At 43.5% G+C, this 23260-nt stretch overlaps 1 protein-coding gene across 2 annotated transcripts in view; it reads right to left on the bottom strand.

Annotated features, from left to right (window-relative positions):
- Nucleotides 1-23260, bottom strand: part of ARHGEF28 (Rho guanine nucleotide exchange factor 28) — a 159870-nt gene that overhangs the window by 105001 nt on the left and 31609 nt on the right. For both annotated transcript variants that reach the window (XM_069962804.1, XM_069962803.1), the window contains exons 2-5: nt 22265-22305; nt 16011-16158; nt 12838-13131; nt 477-660 (exon numbers count right to left, since the gene is read on the bottom strand). In XM_069962804.1, coding sequence (XP_069818905.1) covers nt 477-660; nt 12838-13131; nt 16011-16158; nt 22265-22297 — 659 coding nt within the window. In that variant the 5' untranslated portion in view covers nt 22298-22305. The remainder of the gene's footprint in view (nt 1-476; nt 661-12837; nt 13132-16010; nt 16159-22264; nt 22306-23260) is intronic.

The raw sequence follows: 23260 nt of genomic DNA on the forward strand, positions 1-23260 counted from the left end.
AAGCAAATGTGGGATATATCTATGAGATGTATTGGTACAAAGTTTTTGCTCCTCAGCGGCAGGCGGGTGAGATTTAGCCTGTTCAGCCAGTGACTGCAACGGTGTCCTTTCCCAGTCACTGACTGGCTGAGCGGGACATCTGTCAACCGGGTTGTGATCTAACCGGAGAGGAGCTAAGAAGGGAGACAGTGGGGTCCAGGAGAGGGAAGTCTGGCCTGTCCATCAGTATAAGGTATATGGGGCTCTCCTGACAGATGACGTCGGTGGAGATAGTGGTCAGCGCAATGGAAAATAACCGTCTGACCCCTTTGTTCTGGGAGAAATAAGCCACAGCCAGAGCTTAACCCCTCTCCCCAGAGAATACAGGAAGAAGGCCATCAGTTATTAAAAGTGTCTGGCCCCCATAACTCTCCAGGCATGCACCAGCCCATTGATGAGAATACACGTCGGTCAAAAGGCTTGGCAGATCTACTCACTTCTTTAAACGCTGGACCAGTTTTGTGTGACCGTGACGTATAGCAACCTCTAGAGGGGTCTCCCCTTCTTTGTTCACTCTACTTAATGCAGACGTTCCACCAGGCAGACACATGAGGTAATGTGACAGTTCTATTAATCCCCATCTCATTGTTACATGCAGCAGGGTTTCATGGCAAAGGTTATCTGCAAAATAAATACACAGATTATTATTTCTTACTGTACAGATCAAGCACTTGCATTACTTTTCTCTTACAAAGAGGACCTAATCTCAGTAGAAACTGCAGTAAAAAAAAAAAAACAACCACTCACTGGCACTTATCAGGCTATGCCCTGGGCATGGCATCAAAGAACTCACACAATCCCAATTGCACGGCACAATCACATGTGGGGGGCTAAGGTAGTCCCCACAGCAGGATACAATGCAATTGCTCAATGGTCTTTAAAAGGAAACCATCCATCTAGGCTAAATTACAGAATCTGGAACCTGATCGGTACAGATTTGCAGTGAAAGAGGACACCAATAGATAGAGAAGCCCAGTAACAGAGAAAGCCCAGTAACGTTTCCCAATCAAGTTTAAGGGGTTATCCAGTGCTACAAAAACATGGCCACTTTTGCCCCACTCTTGTCCCCAGTTCAGGTGTGGTTTGCAATTAAGCTCCATTTACTTCAATGGAACTGAGTTTGAAATCCCACTTAATCTGGAGAAAAGAATAGTGCAAAAGTGGCCATGTTTTTGTAGTACTTGATAACCACTTTAATGTCTATTGTTGCATGTACGTATGGGGTCCTGGGTTCACATCTCACCAAGAAAACAGTCTGCAAGGAGTTTGTATGTTCTCCCCATGTTTGTGTGAGTTTTTTCCGAGTACTTCGGTTTTCTCCCACATTCCAAACAACATACAGAGAGGTGAATATTTAACTTAGATTATGAGCCCTAATGGGGACAGTGAATGATCTGAGTGATGACAAACTATGTAAAGTGTTGCAGAATAAATTGGTGCTATATAATGGAATTTATGTATTTAAAAAAAAAAAAAAAAAAAGAAGGGAACTGTTTTTTATTGATCTAATCCAGACAATGCATGCCCTTTAATGACAGAAGACCCGTAGCTGTGTAGAGCAGCAGATTGCTTTTTAATGTAAACTTTGTCAAATGGCAACGCCGATTGTTCCACTGTCTTCTGTGATATCTACGTCTCACACACATCTAACAGCATGGGTCAGAAATAGGTAGTTTACCAGGGGCAAAAAAAAATAAAAAGTTGTCCCTAATACTTTAATGATCAGAAGTCTGACTATTGGAAGGCTAAAAGGCAGCCATACACCTTCAATAACCAACAGGCAAATGCATCATCACCTGCTGAAGACAACTCAGCGTCTCCAATATACCTTCTATTGACCTGTGGTCCGATGTCTCACATGCCGGTCCTTAGTAAAATCCTGCGACCTTGGCATTTGGCTGTACACCTCTAATTGAATCAGCCATCAGCATCTACCAAACAACGCACTTTTAAATGCACGCCAGCTTCCAATCTAGCATACATTTCAGTTATATACTATATACGCTAGCTCTCTAACATATATTGTGATAAGCCCAGCTGTGCTTAAAGAGGTAGTGCGGTGTAACTTTGTAATGTGTGTTATTTAAGTGAATGGCCCCCTTCCCCATGTTTCCCCCCCACCAACCGCGGACCCTGAAGTGTGAAACAGTATACTTATGGTAACACTGTCGAACCCGGCTGCCCTCTTGGGACGATCACATCATTTTCCGGAGGCTGGCCTGACTGCTCCGGCCCTCCCTCATGCTGGCCCCCCTCCAGCATGTCATCAGTTGCTCAGCCGCGACTGACTGAGCTCTGTTATATATACTGTTTCACACCGGGTCCACGTCCGGTGCGGGGAAAACATGGGGAAGGGGGCCATTCACTTAAATAACACACATTACAATGTTGTATAACTTTGTAATGTGTGTTATTTAATGAAAAAATGTCTTACACCACACCACCCCTTTAAGCCACTCCCCCTTCCCACCAAGCTCTGCTTACTTCTTTTTAGAATTGGCATAGGCGGTGTAAACCGGGACAAGGTAGCAAATTTTATAAGGATATATATTGATATAAAGATAAATACACACACACACACACACACACACACACACAGTCTTGTTACAGTTAAATGGTATATGTGACAAAAAAAAAAAAAAAAAAAAAAAAAAAGATTTTAGCAAGACCAAGCCCTCCAGGGTTTTCTAAGAGGAGGGATAAGCCGCAGCCAGAGAGTTCTCATTGTGTCTTATATCTCCAGAAACAGAGGTATTGGGCAATGATTTTTCATAACGCCCGACCCCTATCGCCACCAAAGACATTTGTCAGTGGCCCCACACTCCTTAGATTGATGTGAGCGGTAAACACAGCTGACAAAAGTCTAAGGTGTATGGGGACCTTTACACACATATTCTATTGATTTCATTGACCTTTTTTTCTGGTGGCATTACAGGGAAATCAAACACTCGCTGTCAGTTTCCTCACTTTACAGCAGATCACAGCAACGAGACACCTTGAGATCATCCGATTTTCTGGAGATCCTTCAAATGAAAGGCCATTGTCACAACCTGATTGTGTGCACAACCTGTCCATGCACATTTCACATCCATTTTCTTTACATCCTGACTTGGGATGGTCCGAACCCTCCGAGGTTCGGGTTCGTATGAACCCGAACGCTCGGCATCAGATTCCCGCTGTCTGCCCGCTCCATGGAGCGGGTGGATACAGCAGGAGGACCGCCTGGAAAACTGGGATACAGCCTATGGCTATGGCTGTATCCCAGTTTTCCAGGCGGTCCTCCCGCTGGATCCGCCCGCTGCACGGAGCGGGCAGACAGCGGGAATCATTACCGAAAGTTCGGGTTCGTACGAACCCGAACCGAACTCTGTTCGGACCATTCCTAATCCTGACCCAGCCTATTTTGTGCCTTAGGAATCTCTGCCTGCTCAACCAATAACTGACTACATACATATGCACTCATCTCTCCCCTCCAATGTATTCTCTATCTGCAAACAGATGTCCTAATAAAAACCCATTGAAGCTAAAAGCATTGATCCCACTCAAGGCAGATAAGATATCCCTACGGATCAATGATCAACTAGTGTACAATGTTCCCATCCTCTTAACCTTTTTATAGAACCCATATGGAAACAATGAATAATTCCTCTACACTGAACTACTGTTTACCCCGCACAACAAAACAAACAAATCTACAAGGATGTTTATGGAGAATCTGAGAATTGTTTCAGGGCTCATCCTCAATCCCTGGAGGAATGTGTAAGGAGCAAAGCCCAGCTGGCTTCATGTATTTTGGGAATGGTTCCTTGAGAACAGTTCCTAGCCGGCAGTGTGATAGGGACTAACCTTTTGTTTGCTATCTGAATTAGATGGTTTATTTATACAGTCGCATATAAAGAATTATTACTGTGAAAAATTCAGCTTTTACTCTTAGATCTCATTTTCACACAACAAATCCATGAAGAAAGTGAAATATGAAGACTAAATGGGTGGAAGACACAACAGAGAAAAGTGTAAGGTATAGGGCTCTGCCAACCATCCTTCAACAGATGTCATCAGTGGAGATAGGGGTTGGGCATGAGGGAAACGTCCTTTGTTCTTGAAGAGATAAGCCACAGCCAGAGCTCTCTGGCTGTGGCTTAACCCTCCTTAGAGAACACAGCAACGCTCAGCCAGTCAGGAGAGAGAACTGATGGCTGAAAGTTCAAGCACCTTTGGTGATGTTTTTATACCTAGGCTATACCTATATCAAGGGTGAAGCTAAGAAAATCACCTTCATCCTCAGCACCCTGTGCACTATAAGCACATATCAGCAGGTTAGCCGCCCTTTAACCTTTAGTTCACTAGATCTATTGCTCTACATTGTGCCTGGAAAGTCCCTATAAAAAAGGAAAGATTATCAGCTGAACAAACTGATTATTGCCCATTGTTAAAGACCCAGTGATCAGTTAGTAAACACACAAATGCATTGTTAGCCGATTGCCAGGATGGTGCACAGCTAAAAATATAAACAGTTTACGCAAGGAAATGCACTGCTGATAGTAATGTAAGTAAATGGTCAGGCAAACAATCCAGTAATTGTTAGTGCAGATTTTCACTCACAATAAAGCCGTGTAAGGCTGTGTTCACATACATTACAGTTTCAACTATAGTACTTCTGTGGTATTGCAGCGTTTTCAGTACCTGCTCAGCCAATCTGTGCCTTAGGTGTGGCACTGCTGCAGGAACTCATTGGCTGAGCAGGCAGAAGCAGAAGATAAGAAATGGTGCTGGATTGGGACAAGTGAATGGCACTTTATTACTGTTTAACGGCACCACTTGCTGCTCAGCATTGCTTTTTTCTTATTTTGCCCGGACAACCCCTTTAAGGAAAAAGTCCATTTTTATTTTAAAATTGCGTACATATTGTATTGATTTCACTATGTGATAAGTTTTGTATTGCAGTGTACTATGCTACTACTAATCTATGAAATGATCCAATAAAAGTAGAAACATGTCAGCCAAAGAAGCCATCAAATCAACTTCATTCACTTTTGTTACACGATTGGGATGGGGAGCACATCTGCATACTTAAATTCATTCACAATGTAAAGTTGCAAAAGGTTCAAATATTCTGTGCAAAATGGGGCTCGTCAAAAAGTTACATTTTTGCACAAAGAAACAATGGCGTATTTGGTTGATAAATACCTCTACCTGTCCTGATCCTCAAACCCCAAAAATGTTCTTGTTTAGTATGGCTGAGGCATTATAATGCTGTAAGAGACCAGTGCCATTAGGGAATACCACTGCCAGGAAGGGCATGCTTGGACTGTACAATGCTTAGGCAGGTGGTACACTTTAGAGAAACATGAACAATGTTTCCCAACAGAACACTGCTCTGAGCATCACATGCTGGCTGGCTCCTCTTTGCTGGCTCCTCTTCTTCCCATAATGCATCCTGGTGTGATCCCTTCCCCAGCAAGTGATGCATACACACCTGATCATTTATATGATGTAAAAGAAACCATGATCAATGTTAGGCACCTGGATAGAGGTCAGCAGAGGCATACTGCTCGTGCCCATGACCTTGTTGCTTGTACACCAGTTGTCCTTCCACAACCCATTTTGGCAAATAGCCACTGTATACCAGGAACTACCCACAATACAGACCATTTTACAGATACTATGACCTGCCCATATATAAGCCATCACAATTTGGCCCTTTTCATATTCCCGCAGATCCTCACATTTGACTACTTTTCCTGTTTTTAACACAATAACTTCAAGTACTGACTGCTCACTTGCTATTTTATAGATATGTATTGTCTGGGGACAATCAATGTTATTCACTAATGTTATGGTGATCAGTGTACATTCACACGTAACAATGAACTAAAAGGTAAAAAAAAAATCCCCTTGTAATCCATGGGCTGCCTCTGCTATGATCATTCTCCATTCAACGTACATAAAACAAGCCAAAAGTGTTGTCAGAGCTCTGCATATTAATACTGACTGTATATACAATGTCAAGTGCTATTTATTCAGCAGTAAACATAACCCTCATTAATCTGTCCCTTCCAATCTGTAACAATCTGCAGACAAATAACAATTGCAGTGAACAGAGCTCCCCCTGTTGGAATGCGATATCAATTACAAGCCAAACGTCCTGCTAAAACCCCAACTGCTCCAACAGTACAAAACATAAAAAGGAGAAATTCGTCAATTGCAAAAAGTTATAAATAAATAGCAACTTTTTGCTCAAACCATGAAGATGTGAGCAAGCGTGCTGCGTCATCCTCCTCTCTCCATGACTACAAGTTCCCAGGCCACTAAGATCCACACACCTGGTAAGACACTTTGCACCTGTTACAGGAGAGGCATAGAAACATATAAACCAGTCCTTGTAAAGCAAACAGCAGTAATGACTCCAGTTACAAAGCAGTGGTGTAGACGCAGAGCTAACACTTCTGGCCAAGATGTGGGTCACCTATGCAGGAGACAGTATGGTGGCACTACGTCCACTACAGGGTGTGTTCTCACAATGAAGAACAGTGGTTTGTCAAAGTGTATTTGGCCATGTAAGTTTTACACGTTATATGGGCACACCATTGGTGCATGTAAATTTTAAAAAATGAATAAATACAGAACATTAAAGGGAACCTTTTACCCCCCGAGCCGGGGTACAGCACAGCTGACGCCGGGCTAGAGACCCTTATACTTACGCAGTGCAAGAAGTCCCACAACTGGAGCCACTCCTGCTGCAGAGATATCACTGTTGGAAGCCCCGCGCGCATCAGAGATGAGTCCAACGGCTCCATTTATTCTCTATATGCGTCGGACTCATCTCTGATGCGCACACGCCAGGCTTCCGACGGTGATATCTCGATGGTGGGAGTGCCTCCAGTTGCGGGACTTCGTGCACGGCGTAAGTATAAGGGTCTCTAGCTGGAGGCCGGCCCCCAGCTAGAGAGGGGCTGTAAAACACATGAAGTCTTAAGCCCCTATTACACGGGGCGATTCAGAGGAGCAAACAAGCACTGACCTGTCTCTGGTCGCTGCTGTTGCTATTACACATTCTGCAGTGAGCGGGAAAGAGCAGGGGGGCTGCCCGCGTGATCGCTAGATCGTCCAGGCAGCCCATTGAAGATAGGGGCGGTCTGCTGCCACCGCTCCTAATACACAGAGAGACGGCAGCAAATCGCTATCGGGATCGTTCACATTTCAACATGTTAAAAGACAACGATCAGCTGACATCATGCCTGTCAGCTGATCACTGTCTTCTAATACACTAAACGATTATCCACCGTAATGGTCGGTATCCGCCAATTACGCCTGATAATCGCTTTGTGTAATAAGGCCTTTAGGCTGGCAGCAAGAAGACATCAAAGTATTACCTGTGCCACTTTCTTGGTATAAATAAATGCTTTATTGCAGCTACCAGATGCTGTGTGTCAGTGGGTGGAGCCTAGCATCTATAAGGTCTCCTATACACAGCACACACACAGATGAGAGGATCCTAGTCTGCAATATTTCTATACCACACCCTAAGTAGCAGCAGCATGGAGGGCATTATAGAGTTACTCCCCTCCCAATATCTTTCTACCTATTCTACACAGAACTTTATGGGCAGCACGTAACATGATTCCTCAGCAAGTTTCTAGTCCTCTTGCCTTAAGGGCATTTTTTTAGACTGAATAATAAGAACACAGGACAGGAAAGAGGAGAAAAGGGCATTTTTTTCTGATAACATTTATGCAAAGAAAACTTTGTAATATATTAGTAATACAAGATATTATAAAGACTGGGGAATCAACCATTTAAAGGAGAACTCCCATCTGGGACCCATTTTTTCTAAATGACCGGGGAGGGGGTTGGTGGAAAAAAAATAACATCCACTTACCTCCCCAGCTCCAGCCCACATTCTGCTGCTCCAGTTACCCGGTGTCTGACAGCTTCTTGGGGACTTGGGATGTGACAAGGCAGGCCTGCTCATCCATTCAGCGGCAGAGGTTGGACACCACTTCAGTCACTTAATGGCTGAGGGCTGAGCAGGTCTGCCATGTCACGTCCCAAGTCCAGTTTCAAATCCAGGAAGTGTCCAGACAGCAGGGACCGGAGAAGCAGAATGCAGGCAGCATCGCTGGAGCTGGGGGAGGTAAGTAGATGTTTGTTGTTGTTTTTTAACCCACCCTCTCTCTGGGCGTTCTGGAATAATGGGTCCCGGACAGAGTTCTCCTTTAAGCATTAGTCTTGTGGATGAATCAAAATTGCTACATGAATTTTCCACATTAAATTTAACCAACAGGAACCTAGTCTTACTCCTTTCTTACTGCAAGTGCACAGCTTAGACGGAACACAGTCATATTAGCAGACATGTGCGATGAACCATATGATCATACAGCTCTTTTTATGTGAACTACTAATGCACTAATTAATCACACGCACAAGACAGAAAAAGCAAACTATTTTATAAAAAGCACTGGGATAACTGTACAGTTTTCTATTCCCATGGCCTTTCCTGCAACCCACCTTTCCTGTATGCTCATACCCTGCAGTGGTACAGCTGTATAACTTGGAGACACTCTACGACCAGGAAAACACATTAAGTGGAGAGCATATATTGAGCAGACCCACACACAACAGGCCGTATACATATCCTACCGAGCAAAGGTCAAAGGCCAGCACCACCACAAAGCAAAAACTACAGTAGAGGAGGAAATAACTGTATAAAGATACACGAGAGGCATGTGAAGAACTGACCTGCACGAAGAATTTCCTTACTACTAGTTCATTTGCAAGTGCATTTATCTTTTGTCATGACCATGGGAAATGGATACAGCTCTCTGGGAGGCTAAGTACATATAGACACATGACAACTACAACTAAGCAGAGAAAAATATGTTTACAGAATGTGCTCTGTTATAATGTCACAAATATATAAAACTATTGTTTGCACGTATGTATACAGGCTGGGCTTTATTGTGCATCATAAACACATAAAAGGAAGCAGATAATAAACACAAAGCAGTACTGTATATTTATTGGCTGTGCTCTGCTGTGATGTCACCACTGATGGCTTTGTAATGAACAATGTCATCATTACAAACAAATTACTTATCAAGAGAGATGTACAAAGAGAGCTGGTAATTTGTTATGCAAGAGGGTACATTGTGAATGCATGCATGCATACCTCCAAGTAGACTTTTTTTTCTTTAAATAGATACCTAGGGTCAGAAAAAAACACTATATCCCCTTTTTATATCAAAGGGATCAGGCAGGCAAAATCAAACGTGACTAAAACAAATTTCTCCCTTGACATCTGCCATCATGGAAGAATCAGGAGGCCAGCATATACATTAGATGGCATCGCGAATCCACAGAGGTCAGTGGATTTGGGCAAATTTCCTCTAAAGGCCAAATAACATGGCCCAATGTTGCAGGGTAAGCGTGCACAACCTGACAGCGCAGTGCTCGCTTCCCCCTCGTCCCCTGTGACGTGCCATTACACACACAGGGAGCGGCCCATTTTAGTCAGCGCCTGTCTGCTGCCACCGATGTTATTACATGGAGAGACGTGCTGCACACTGTCACTGACAAAATCGTGATCAGCATGCTGAAATACCACGGTCAGCTAACATTGTATTAATACACTTAATGATTATCAGCCTAAACGATTGGTAATCTGCCAAGTTATGCTGCGTTTACATGGAGCGATAATTCGCCCAATTGAACAATTAACGATTTTAAAATAACAATGTGTTATTTATAATGATCAGCGTTTAGACGGAACGATATCTCGTTTGGAGAAATCAGTATTGCGGTAGTTTTTAAGATCGCTTAAGCCCATCTCACACATAGGGTAAATAGGTGAAAGACTGTTTACACAAAGCGATTTGCAAATTTTTTGTGAACGACCAACAACGATTTGAGAAAATGTTGAAAGATCAAAATGAACGATGTCTCGCTCGTCACTTGATCGTTTGCTGTGTTTACACGAGCCGGTTATCGCTCAAATGTGATCGTTATTGCGAAAATTCGAACAACAATCGTGTAAACGCAGCATAATGCTGATAATCGTTCAGTGTAATAGAGTCTTAATGCGTTAAACACATTCCATAGCAGTGACAAGAACATACGTTCAGCCGATATTTTCCCACCCTACCTCACAATACAGGTATAGGTCAGGCAGTTCTGAGAACAAGAGGAAGGCAGTTGAAATCCAATATCTATCTGGGGAGCATATACATTAGACATGTTCTGATACATTGGCCTAATATATTGTACATAAATCTTTTAGTTGTTTATTGCTCCGATTATCACTCTGTGTAATAGAGACAACGATAAGCCGATGAAACAATCATTGGCTGGTTTAGGCTTGGAACCAAAATCACCTGGCACCAACCGTGCACTGCTATATGTAATAGCGATGTGCGGCCGACGATTGCCCAAACACCTGATACCTTACTTCTCCCTGCTCCCAGTCTTCTCTCCTGTGCCCCGGACAGTGATTGGCCGAGTGGCCTGTCAGCTGACAGGCCGCTCAGGCGCTGCTGCCACCAGGAAGCTACGAAGCACAGGAGAGAAGACCAGAAGCGAGGAGAGGAGGGATTCAGGTGTTTGGGCAAGGGCTGCATGGACATCGCTAACTGCCCGATTATCGGCCCGTCTAATAGGTCCAGTAAATGAAGTATGATTGTAATACCGCACACAACCTGGGAACAAGTGCGGTGCTAGTTTTGCAAGAAAGTAGCTGTATAACGCCTCAGTAGCCAATGACCCTTTGCGTATCATTAGTCTCTGTTTGGTCACATTTTGAAGCAGACTGTGTACAATGGTATATCACCACAGGCTGCCAAGGAAGCATGACAACACATGGAACAATGGGCAACATTAGGAAAGCAGGAAGCTCCTGGGGACAGGAAAGCAGAAGGTGGAGGGTCACCGCTGGTCACTTATGCTTTCATGTTGCAGGGCGACCACAACTTTTATTACTGGAGTAGTCAGCCAAATAATAATAATCAAAAAAAGATGGGTGACTAGTGTTAGCTTAATAAGTGACAGGTAGGTAGACAGACACACAGCAGATGGAATGAAAGCTAAAGTGGAAAAGGTACAATCGTGTTCTCCTTGCATTGGATTGAATAATCATTCTCCAGCAATATAACAGATAGAGGAATCATCTACTAGCCTGGAATGTAAACACGTTCCGGCCTGGACTCTGTAGTAGGTAGGAGAGAAGGTGGAAACACAGTGAAATTCCAATACGTCAGATGGCAAAAAGCACCTGTATATCTGAAACTGCACAAAGCCCTACAGCAAGAGAACGACAAATGTATATGCCGACTATTGGCTAATCCAATGCAAAATCTAACTGCACTGCTAAAATTTGTATTCAAATTCTATAACATGTAACTTCAAAGTGCAGCACTGTATCAGCAGCAAGTGTAGGCTGTAGCATAATACATTGACTATTACAGTCTATAGGTCTGGGGACTTAGACTGTACACATTTACACAATGTCCACTAATGACAACTTACTGATTGCAGCAAAGTCAAAGATATAAACTTAAGAGTGCGACAGAGAAAAAAATATGGTTTTTAAATCAACTGTTGGTGACACAAAGTCATAAAGATTTGTAAATTACGTCTATTTAAAAATCTCCAGTACTCATCAGCTGCTATATGCCCTGCAGGAAGTGGTGTATTCTTTCCAGTCTGACACTTTGTTCTCTGCTGCCACCCCTGTCTATGACAGTAACTGCCCAGAGTAGTAGAGGTTTTCTATGGGGATTTGCCACTGCTTGGGACAATTCCTCTAACATAGATAGCTGCAGAGAGCACTGTGTCAAGGTGCGTGCACACTACGGAATTTGAGCGTATAACCCGCAGCGGCGTGCATCTCCGCCCGTGCCATAGATGCTATTCTATGCACGGGCGGATTCCACATTCCGCCGAAAGAATTGACATGTCAGTTCTTTCGTCGAAATGCGGAATCTGCCCGTGCATCTAATAGTGTCTATGGCATGGGCAGAGACGCGCGCCACCTGGTGCGGGTACGAGCGACGGAATCCGCCACGGGTCATACTCGCAAGTTCCATAGCGTGCGCGCACCCTTAGACTGGAAAAAAGTACACCACTTCCTGCAGGACGTACAGCAGCTGAGGTTTTCTTGATAGAAGTAAATTACAAATCTATATAACTTTCTAACACCAGTTGATTTAAAAACTTTTTTTTACCCAGAGTACCCCTTTAAAAGGTAAACTAGCAGATGTCAGCTGTGTTGCTGTGTTCGCTTGCAGCAAGAAAGAAAAAGATGACTCAGAGCTGCCATGTAACACCCCAGTGACTCAAAATACGTCATTTACATAAAGCACCTTTCATATCTAAACGCATACTACTCAGATACACAACATAAAGATGTATAGAATGGGTATTGAATTACCTACATCACACTGTCAGCAGAATTACTGAAAAAACTGCTGACAGGTTCCCTCTAAGGTTTGGCACACCAGGTTTTAAGCCAACCACCTATCACAAAAGCCTACTTCTAATATAGTCATTCACAAATGAACCATTAGGCCTTTCTGAGTATGTGGCCTGTAAGTACAACTAATTTTACCATGCAAATACAGAGTAGGCATACACAAGTTCTGGAAAAAACAAATTGAGGATTTGTCCTAATTTACTCTGGTGATCCCCAGTCTAAAACCTTCTATATTCATACATGGATGATTCCTGTATACAGCCAAAAGGAACTTTGATGGAATATTACATTATGTAGGTAAAACACACACAATGACAAAATGAGGCAAACCTTACCAGACTGAGAATATGATCCCAAAATATTCCAAGAACGAGTTAAGTCCTCGTGTGCTAAACACAGCATCATATTCCGGTCTAACAATTTTAGGTCCTGGGGAGTCACATCAAACTGTTCAAGTATGGTCTGGTGGCTGGAGGAAGTCAGGCGGTCACAGTGACTTTTCAGAGAGTGCGATATGCTGCAGGCTCTGTCCCTCACATAAGAGATAGATGCACAGGCCACAATTACTGGAGAATAGCCATGAGTGTGCATATACACAGTCACACTTACTGACTCCGGGAAATTATGACCTGGAAAACAAATGGAGAAAAAAAACAACATTAGATAAACGTGGGACATGCTGTGTACCCTATATAGCAACATGCTTGTTATTTTAGTTAGTAGAAAATCCATAACTCCTAACTACTGTATTTATACATAGAAAATGTTTCTGTGCTTTTGGGAAATTATAAAGATCAAATCTTTCCTATAACCTTTGTATTTCGAAGAGAACCATCCAAGAACCACTACAATGACACATGGTCCCCGGAAACTTCCCAACTAACCAGCCTTGACTGATAGGTACCTGTTCTGGTATAGGGAGAGATCTAGCAATCAAAACTGATGGTGGCAGTGGTGGTGGTAGTGGTAGCACTACCAATATGTAACAATGCCAGGTCCATGGCTTGAGCAGCCCTGCAGTTCCCGACATAGCCATTGGTGGTCAGCAGAGTGGTCATTGCACCCCTTACTGCTGGCACTTAATGTAAAATTATTACATTTTAAAAAATGTTTATGTGTGTATATATAGATATAGATAGATAGATAGATAGATAGATAGATAGATAGAGAGAGAGAGAGTTAGTGATGCCTTGGATTACGAGCATAATTCGTTATAGCAGGAATGGAGCGGATAGGAAACACAAGGGCTGGCAGAGACTGCAGGAAGGAATGAGCAGGGTATAGAGTGAGCACAGTATCTGTCCAGGGAGAGAGGGGTTACAGCTATGGAGAAATGACCTCCTCAGTCCTGTCCCCTTATGTAAGCCCCAGCCTGAAGTGGATCTGCTATGATTTGGAAGGTAAAGGAGACTTCCTGGGTCAGAGTACAGTGCTGTAGACCACACTATGCAGACCCTGCCCCTCCCCCACAGTAAAGAGAGATCTTAAACCAAAGCAATCCAAGTAAGGCTAGGTTCACACTGCGTTTTCAGCATCCGTTTAACGCATCCGTTTTTTGCAAAAAACGCATGAAAAACGGATTGCAAAAAACGGATTCATTTGTGTGCATCCGTTTTTCCATTGACTTCCATTATAAAAAAAAAACGGATCCGTTTTTTTTGGCGGACCAAAACGGACCAAAAAACGTTGCTGACCCTATTTTTCTGGACGTTAAAAAAAACGGATCCGTTAAACGGATGCTGAAAACGCAGTGTGAACCTAGCCTTACTCTAAAACCAAGGTACCACTGTGTGTGTGTGTGTGTGTGTGTGTGTGTGTGTGTGTGTGTATTATACACACACACATTATATATATATATATATATATATATACATACATACATATACATACACACACACACATACACACACACATAGGTACCTTGGTTTAAAAGTAACTTGGATTACGAGCGTTTTATAAGAAAAGCTCACAGTTTTGTAACAGTTTTGGTTTAAGAGCGCTGCTTTGGTTTAAAGAGTCACTGTCGTATTTTTTTTTTTTTGCAGAAATCAATAGTCCAGGCGATTTTAAGAAACTTGGCAGATTTGGCTAATAAACCCAATTACAATTATCTGCATGTAAAAAGCCTTTTCCCAGGTCCCCCCCTCCTTCCTCTTTTTCATCCACTCTGAAAAATCTGAAAATTGTGACTTGTTGCAGGAGACGTACCCTGTCTGCTCTAGGGAGAGGGGAGGGGGGGAGGAGGAAGGAGGGAGTTAGCCGGCAGCAGAAAGCAGATAACAGAGGATTACAGGCACGGAGCTGGGTGACAGCTGTAATCCGAGCTCAGACAGGTCACTGGTGACTGTCACAGGAGATATCCCGTGAGGGATTTGTAGATTAACTCTTTGTTGTCCTGTTTTGGTCTTTTCTTTAGCTCTCTCCATAGGAGAACAATAAAGACGGGGGGGGGGGGGGAGAGCTTCAAACTGCTTTTTCATGATAAAAATGCATTTTTCGGATAATAAACCCAATTACAAAGTTTCTTAAAATCGCCTATACTATTGATTTCTGCAAAAAAAAAAAATTCACGACAGTGACACTTTAAGAGCTCCCTGTACTGGGTGGGACGGAGAGTGAGGGATGAGTAAGGTCTGCATAGCGGGGTCTACAGCACTGTACTCTGACCCAGGAAGCCTTCATCACCTTCCAAATCACAGCAGATGCGCTTAAGGCTGGGAATTGCATCAGGGGACAGGACTGTGGAGGTAATCTCTATCAGCCCTTGTGTTCTCCCATCCTCTCCTTTCCTGCTATAATGTGCTTGCACTTACGCTCAGCTATACACACTGCTGTGTAGAGAAGTTTCTGTCACTGTCCTCCTGCACAGCTATGTGATTCTCACTTCCTGATTGGTCCGTGCTGAACACACACCCCTTCCCCATTGCTGTCATGTGACCACACAGACCTCGGACAGCAGCACTTCCTATACATTAAACACCACATGCTGCGTGGCTATACTCTACAGTAACTTATAATATGACATCTCCAGCTTTCTAAATGTTTGTTTTACATGTTATTCAGAATAACAAAAATCATTATTTTTGAGGTGTGGAACCAATTGTCTGCATTTCAATGATTTCTTACGGGAAAATTTGTTTTGGTTTAAGAATGGATTTAGATTACAAGCACAGCGCCGGAACGAATTATGCTCGTAATCCAAGGCACCACTGTATATACTTATTATTACACTTTCTTTAGAGGGAAACTACGAACAGATTAGAAGAATCTGACTTGCTGATATGTCCCTATAGCGCAAAAGGTGCTTAGGATACATTTTTTTACCTTTGCCCTTGATCATTCCACTTTAGATTTCTGTCATGGTTTATGCCATGACAAAGGAACAAATCTGGAGCTCATCCTTAATTAATGTGCCCCTATATGAACAGTATATTTTTAGGGGGCTTAGACAAAAGTGGAACAAGCATATAGTCAGTAAACTTTTCTTTAAAGCCAAAAATATTCTGACCTGGGAAAACAGATAGTAGAGAATTAGCACTGAGGCGTTCAGCAAACGAAACATGCCTGTGACTGGACCCATTGTAAACAAAGTAAAACTCCGCATCTTCTGGGAGATGGAAATCTTCACCAAACTGTGCAAATACAGTCATCTGACCCTGGAAAAGAAACACATGGGAAATTTCCAAACAAATTCAACAATCCCAGATTTATGTGTGCATATGTGTATATATAATGTGTGCGTGTGTGTGCGTGTGCTCAATCTGCACAGTCGTTCTATACTCTTTCAATCAGTAAATCCACTGGGTTAAAAGGGGTTGTCTAAGGACTTAATGCAATTCTTCTATTTCCCTATCTACAGGATATGGGATAACTTGCTAATCAGTTAGGGTGAATGAACAGTTAGGGTAAATGAACAGAGAATGAATGGAGTAACAAATAAACATGTGCCCGGTAAGACCCCACTCATCAGCAAATTATCCCCTGTACCAGGGATGGGGAACCTTTGGCTTTCTAGCTGCTGCACAACTACAATTTTCACCATGACTGCAAAGTCAAAGCCGAAACTTTGGCTGCCTAGGCATGATGGTAATTACAGTTTTGCAACAGCCAGAAAGCCAAAGGTTCCCTGTCCTATCCTGTGTATAAGGGATGACAATTAACCTTGGAATAACCCTTGTTATGACATTCATGCAAGCTGATCTATATTTGATGTCTTTTATCATCAGGGCAGAAGTACAATATCACAGGACAAGGTTATAGTTATAGTCTGTAACCAGCATGTACTAAAAACAAATCTGTTTCAGTTTATAAAAGGGAGGAAGCGCACAAGAGAGCCATGAGACATAGTGTTTCACCATTATAAAACCATATATGACACAAATAAAATTATTGACGTCATCTATAAAAGTAAGCAGGTTACTCCATCTAATCATGCTCCATGAGTCACTACTGAACAGAAACATTGAAAATTAAAAGGTAATTGGTCACCAGAAAAAGACCTATTGTTTAAGATATTATTACACATTTACCCCGGCACCCGGGGCTGAGCTCGCCCCACCCCCCGGTTAGTATGTGGGGCTCTACCGGTCTCTGTCCCAGGTGCCGGGGTAAAAGGTTTTCTTTAATAATTTCTTCTTCTATCTATAATATAAAATTATTCTGAAATCCTTGCAGTTTCCATTCTCACCTATAGGTCTAAAGCTAAGCTGAGACTTCCTGTTGTGTTTGTAGTGATAAGAGGAGGCTGCTGTAAAGTGATCTGTACAGCATTACAGCGATGACAATAGCAGCTACCTATGGAATGACCTAATCCAAGACTGCAGAGTATGCTCAGTAATGTTTCACATTCATCTCAAGGGGACAAGTCCTGTCTAGTGTCACCTATGTCAATGCTGTAAAGCATACCACTGAATGTTGTTAAAAAACAAGTCAGGCAAGGTGGCAATCCCCATAACAAGGTACAACATTTTTTTATACAAAAATTACATTCAGAAAATAGAAACAAACAATTAAAAAAATAAAACCACTAGCAGCACACAGAGATTGTGTCAGGAAGCCCAAATATATTGAACCATTTCACTATTGCAGTAATGTGATCCCTAGTAGGACCAACAGTTTAGTTTATGCTTTCCAGTATAAACAGGAGCTTTGTTTGACTTCCTGTGAACTAAAGAATACTCTAAGATCCCTGCTAGCAGCTCTTAGACCTTACCACTCCCTACAAAACTCTGCCTTCCCTGTCTCTCTGTATGTCCCCCATACATAGAGTGCTGCAGAAGCATTTTGTTCACAGGGTGTGTTCACACTAAGGATAAATTCCGCTAAAGCATGCTCACGGCAGTGTGCCTTTCCATCGGCTCCATAGACACCATTCTATGGGCAATCTGATTCCGCTATCCGCCGAAAGAATTGACGTGTCAATTCTTTCGGCGGAATGTGGAATCTGCCCGTGCAGAGAATGTGTCTATGGCATGGGCGGAGAGGCGCGTCGCCGTGAGTGCGTACAGGCAACAGAATCCGCCGGATTTTATCGGCGCAAATTCCGTGGTCTGAACCCGCCCACACTGAGTAAATCAGGCGGAATTCCGCAGCGGAATTCTCAATTGCGAAATCCCGCCTGCCTCAGTGTGCCATAGCCTGGAGAGCGGAGGCAGCGGAGGAACGCACGCTCTCCCATAGAGAGCAGTGTCCACGGAACATACATTAAGGGAATAGCGAGTGCAATGATATAGTAAATGAGTCCATAAAATGATTGGCTGCAGTTACACAGCTCCCCTGACTGCCTGTCTCTGCTATTTGCTGTGTGCAGATTCTCTAATGTAGTCTATGGGGTGCAGTTTGAGATTTTTCTCTTTTGCTTGTAAGAGCTGATGGGAAAACATTAGGCTGAAGCTGCATCTCATACGAATAAACTAAGGGGGGGATTTACTAAGCTTACGCAAGAGGGGTACGCCAGGGAGAAGGTGCAGATTCACTCCTTCTCCCTGGTGTACGCCTCCCGTATGCCCCGTTCACCCAATGGGTGGGCTGGCGAGGCCAGGCACAGATACGGGCACCTGGATTCACTAAGAGGTGTGCGCCTCTTAGAGAATCCTGCCGCGAAAAAGGGTGCAGGGCTTAATATAAGACCGACATTCTTGTATCAGATTCAAGTTGGATTTGTACAAAAGTAGGCATTCCTGCACTATGCCTCACCGCTCAGTTAAAGGGGTTATCCAGTGCTACAAAAACATGGCCACTTTCTTTCAGAGACAACACGACTCTTGTCTGCAGTTCAGGTGCGGTTTGCAATTAAGCTCCATTCACTTCAACGGAACTGAGCAGTAAAAACCGGCCCAAGCTGGAGACTAGAGTGGGTCTGTCTCTGAAAGAAAGTGGCCATGTTTTTGTAGCGCTGGATAACCCCTTAAGGGTGCCTTCACACGTATCGTATCGCTGCGTTTTTATCGCTGCGTTTTTGGTGCGATTTTTACATGCGCGTTTTGATTTTCACATGTGAAAATCAAAACTCGCATGTAAAAAAAAAAATCGCACCAAAAATGCAGCGATCCGGTACGTGTGAAGCTACCCTAACATTCTTCAGTCCAGGCTTAGTGTACAGGAACCTTGACAAGATTCTCTGCTCTTGTATGCGATTCACCTGAAGTGAAATCACAAAAAAACATCAAGCCCATTCACTTTTTTTAAACTGAGCATGCTGGAGTGCAATCGTTCGGCATTTGAATGCAGCCCTAGGGAGTCCAGGAAATCATGGATACAGCCTACAGCTAATCAAATGACGAATGATTGGACTCCAGCATGCTGAAGTTGTGCTCATCTCTAGTCCTCCCATTATTCTCTAATAATAGATTACGCTTCACCGTAGAAGCAAAAAATAAAAAGTTATCAGAGTAGCGGTGGGCCTTTAAACTTTGTGTACATTGGCTTTTATAAAACAGCTCAAAGGAGAGGTGTATTCTCACTCATCTGAATCACATACAGCTCTGAATACTTCAAAAGCTCTTTTTATGCAATTTGTATTCCATGAAAAGCCATTTAGTGAGCAGTCACTGTGATCATTTCTTCAACCAATTATATGAAATGTTAGAAACCCGGGACCTGTACAAGGTTCAAAACTGGGTTTAAAGGAATACAGCGGCAACCTTTTCTGGCAGCGCTGAATGATTTTATGTTGTCTCATGTTTCTTCTGACCTTTTTTTATATTCTTCTTTTAAATGCTATGTTGTGTTCTCAGTGTAGCAGATGTCATGAGTTTTTATTAATAATGGAACCTGAGAGAGCCAAGGCAGGTGATACATAAAAGGCATAAAGCATCTACCGTGTAACAGTCCGCTTTTAGGTTGGCGGGGCTGTGTTGGGTACACTCATTATAAAAGATATTTTACTTCCACTTATATAGGACAGAACACTGAAAAGTCTTTGTGGTGACAGATCATCCATTGTTATTTTGCATCTGCATATATATATTAGATTTAATAGCTTTTCCTGATATGGTTGTCGTAAAACAGGAATGGGGAACCTCTGGCTCTCAATCTGTTACTACAATATACAACAATCCCCATCACACCTGGACAGCATTGCTTTGATTGTCTAGGCCAGTGCTTCTCAATTCCAGTCCTTAGGCCTCACAAAGAGATCAAGTTTTAAAGATTTCCCATACAAAGATCACCTGTGATAATACCTGATGCACGGAGTATATTTATAATAATGCCAGGGCCGTTTCCAGGGCCGGGCGAGCCGGACCACCGCACGGGGCGCTGACAGCTAGGGGGCGCCCTGCATCGTCTTGCCCTTGCACTCAGCTCATCAAGCTGTGAGCACCACCCTCACTCCACACCTCCTGGACCAGTCCTCCAATGGCTGTTTTGGAACAGCACGCTGGGGCAAAGACGGGGGCACTTCCTGTGCAGGCGGCCTCTGTATGACAGGCTGGCTGGCTGCCTGCACAGGAAGCTAGAAGCAGACGTAGGGCCCAGAAGAGGAGCTATGAAGAGCAGAGTGACAGGTAAGTATATGACCATTTGTTTTATTGCTTGCACTATGGGGGCTAGGGAGGATGATCCTAGCTGCTAATAAGCCCTGGTATGTCCCGGTAAGCCCCACCCCCAAAACCGACCTCCGTTGCCAGAGTTCACAGGCCTCCCAGCATCCTGTATGTCAGTATAATGGTGGTCACCCAGTTTTCCCAGCATCCTGTATGTCAGTATAATGGTGGTCACCCAGCTTTCCCAGCATCCTGTATTTCAGTATAATGGAGGTCACCCAGCTTTCCTAGCATCCTGTATGTCAGTATAATGGTGGTCACCAAGCTTTCTAAGCATCCTGTACGTCAGTATAATGGTCGTCACCCAGCTTTCCCAGAATCCTGTATGTCAGTATAATGGAGGTCACACAGCTTTCCCAGCATCTTGTACTTAGTATTATGGGGGTAGGGGTGTACTGCACATGGGCCTGTAATAAACAGTGGAGGGAGGGCTGTACTGCACATAGGTGGGCAATACAACAGAGATGCCTACACTCCACACAGGGGGCTATACTACAGAGGGGCTATACTACAGGAGACATTATTACTATATGGAGGGCACAACAAGAATTACTACAGTTTGGGACCTTATGGGTGGGAAAAGGGAAGGAAGTTGATGGAAGTGTGGAGCCTGAGATGTCTGTCTGGCAGGTTCTGAATAGATGAGTTGTAGCTAGAAATCATCATGGAGATCTGGGCTGGATGGAGAGGAAAAGAGAAAGTGACCGTCAAATCAAAGACGTCACCTGTGAGTCACTGTATTATATTTTTATATTCAGTAAAACATTATTTAGTAGGGGCGCTGCACCTCTTTATGCCACAACATAGTAACCTGAATCTTGATAAACCCCCCCCCCTCCCCACCCCCCTTCCTTCCCCAGGACTGAACTGAGTCCTGGGCAATGCTGAGCAGCCCTGAGCAGTGCTATAAATGACAAAGAGCGAGCACAGGTTTCCTTTAGGGTGCCTTCACACATACAGACTCGCAGCAAAAAACTCGCTGCGAGTTTCTGCTATGAGCCGAGGTCCTGGAAGGCCCCTATCACTACATACAAGCAGGGGTCTGAAAGACCGCTGCCTGTATGTAATGCAGCCGCCCCCTTAACCCCTTTGGCTCCCGCACCGCTGTCTCCATACATTACCTGGCTCTGGCTGCACGGGGTCCCGGGGTCCCGCTCTGCCGCCCAGCCAATCAGTGGCTGCGGCTAGGCAACACACTGATTGGCTGGGCGGCAGAGCAAGACGCCGGGACCCCGTGCAGCCAGAGCCAGGTAATGTATGGAGACAGCACTGCGGGAGCCGAAGGGGTTAAGGGGGCGGCTGCATTACATACACGCAGCGGTCTTTCAGACCACTGCTTGTATGTAGTGATAGGAGCCTTCCAGGACCTCGGCTCATAGCAGAAACTCGCAGCGAGTTTTTTGCTGCGAGTCGGTATGTCTAAAGGCACCCTTAGGCTGTGTCCACACTTTGAAGTTTGACTGCAGTACAGCCTCTGTACTGTGAGATTTTGGAGAAAACACTGAATTACTGCAACAGTACTACAATGAAACTGCAAAGTGTGTGAACACAGCCTAAGACATGGGAACATGCTAACAAACTGGAAACACTCTGGGGTGAAAGTAGTAAACTGCAAGCAGAGAATGAAAAAAAGGGAAGAGAAATTTATTCCAGCCTCATAAATAATCCATTTTTACAGATATGCTTTCACTAGAACCTAGGACTTGGATATACTTACATAGAGAGGCACTTCTGTTTGGCTCAGCTCCATCTCGGCAACTGTAAAGATAAGAAAATGGGAAGAGTCATAAAACTATTATCTTACCATAAGAAATACAATGACATGTTCAAATAAATGTGGCTACGACAACAATAGGCCAGGTAGATCTGTTACATTTTTCTTCTTCCTCAAACACTGCACCCAAACAAGGCTATTCAACAGTAAGGCGTGTATCTCTCCAGGCCAGTGCTAATCTCCCCTGCTGTTCAGTGTCACGCATGTGGCTGCTACATGGATACACGCCAGGGGACACGCAACTCAGCAGACCAAGGGAACTGTATACTCTGGCTGCAAATTCAGGGTTTTCCCCCATTAACCCCTTAGGGGCTTGGGGGGGTGAAAATGCCAGGGAAAAAAACTATTTAAAAAAATGTCTATATGCATATTGCCATTTTTTTTTTTACTTTATTTCTCAATAGAAATTCTGGAATCACATGCTTTTGGGGGGGGGGCAAAAACACACACACACAATTACTTGAATTGTAATAAAAAAAAAAACTGCAGGGGGATAAAACACCTCAACTAAAAAAAAAACAAAAAGAAAACACCAAAGAAAAAAAATCCACAAAGGAAGAAAAACTGCTGGCAATTTTATAGGGATTTTTCTTCTTGTCACTTCGCAAAATTTGTGTCTGAAGGGAGCCTTGTGCCTTAAATTTGTGACTGTATAAGATAAAATCTTAACTGTCCTCTATGGTACCGATTAATCTGCATTATGTTCAGTTTATGAAAATTGGATGTAAGCCATAGGAATCTATTGAACACTTCTTATGAAGCAGAACAGATCTAGATTACTTGACCTTTCTGCTTATGAACAGGTGAAACTAGCCTGTAAGCAGTTAGACACTAATGTGAACTTGGACCAAAATATATTCCATTCAGTGAACATGTAAAAATACAAGAATGCAGCTTTATACGATAAGTGTTCTTATGTGCTCAGCGTTTCAGCTCCCC

The sequence above is a fragment of the Dendropsophus ebraccatus genome, chromosome 3 (assembly GCF_027789765.1).
Source record: "Dendropsophus ebraccatus isolate aDenEbr1 chromosome 3, aDenEbr1.pat, whole genome shotgun sequence".
Lineage (NCBI taxonomy): Eukaryota > Metazoa > Chordata > Amphibia > Anura > Hylidae > Dendropsophus > Dendropsophus ebraccatus.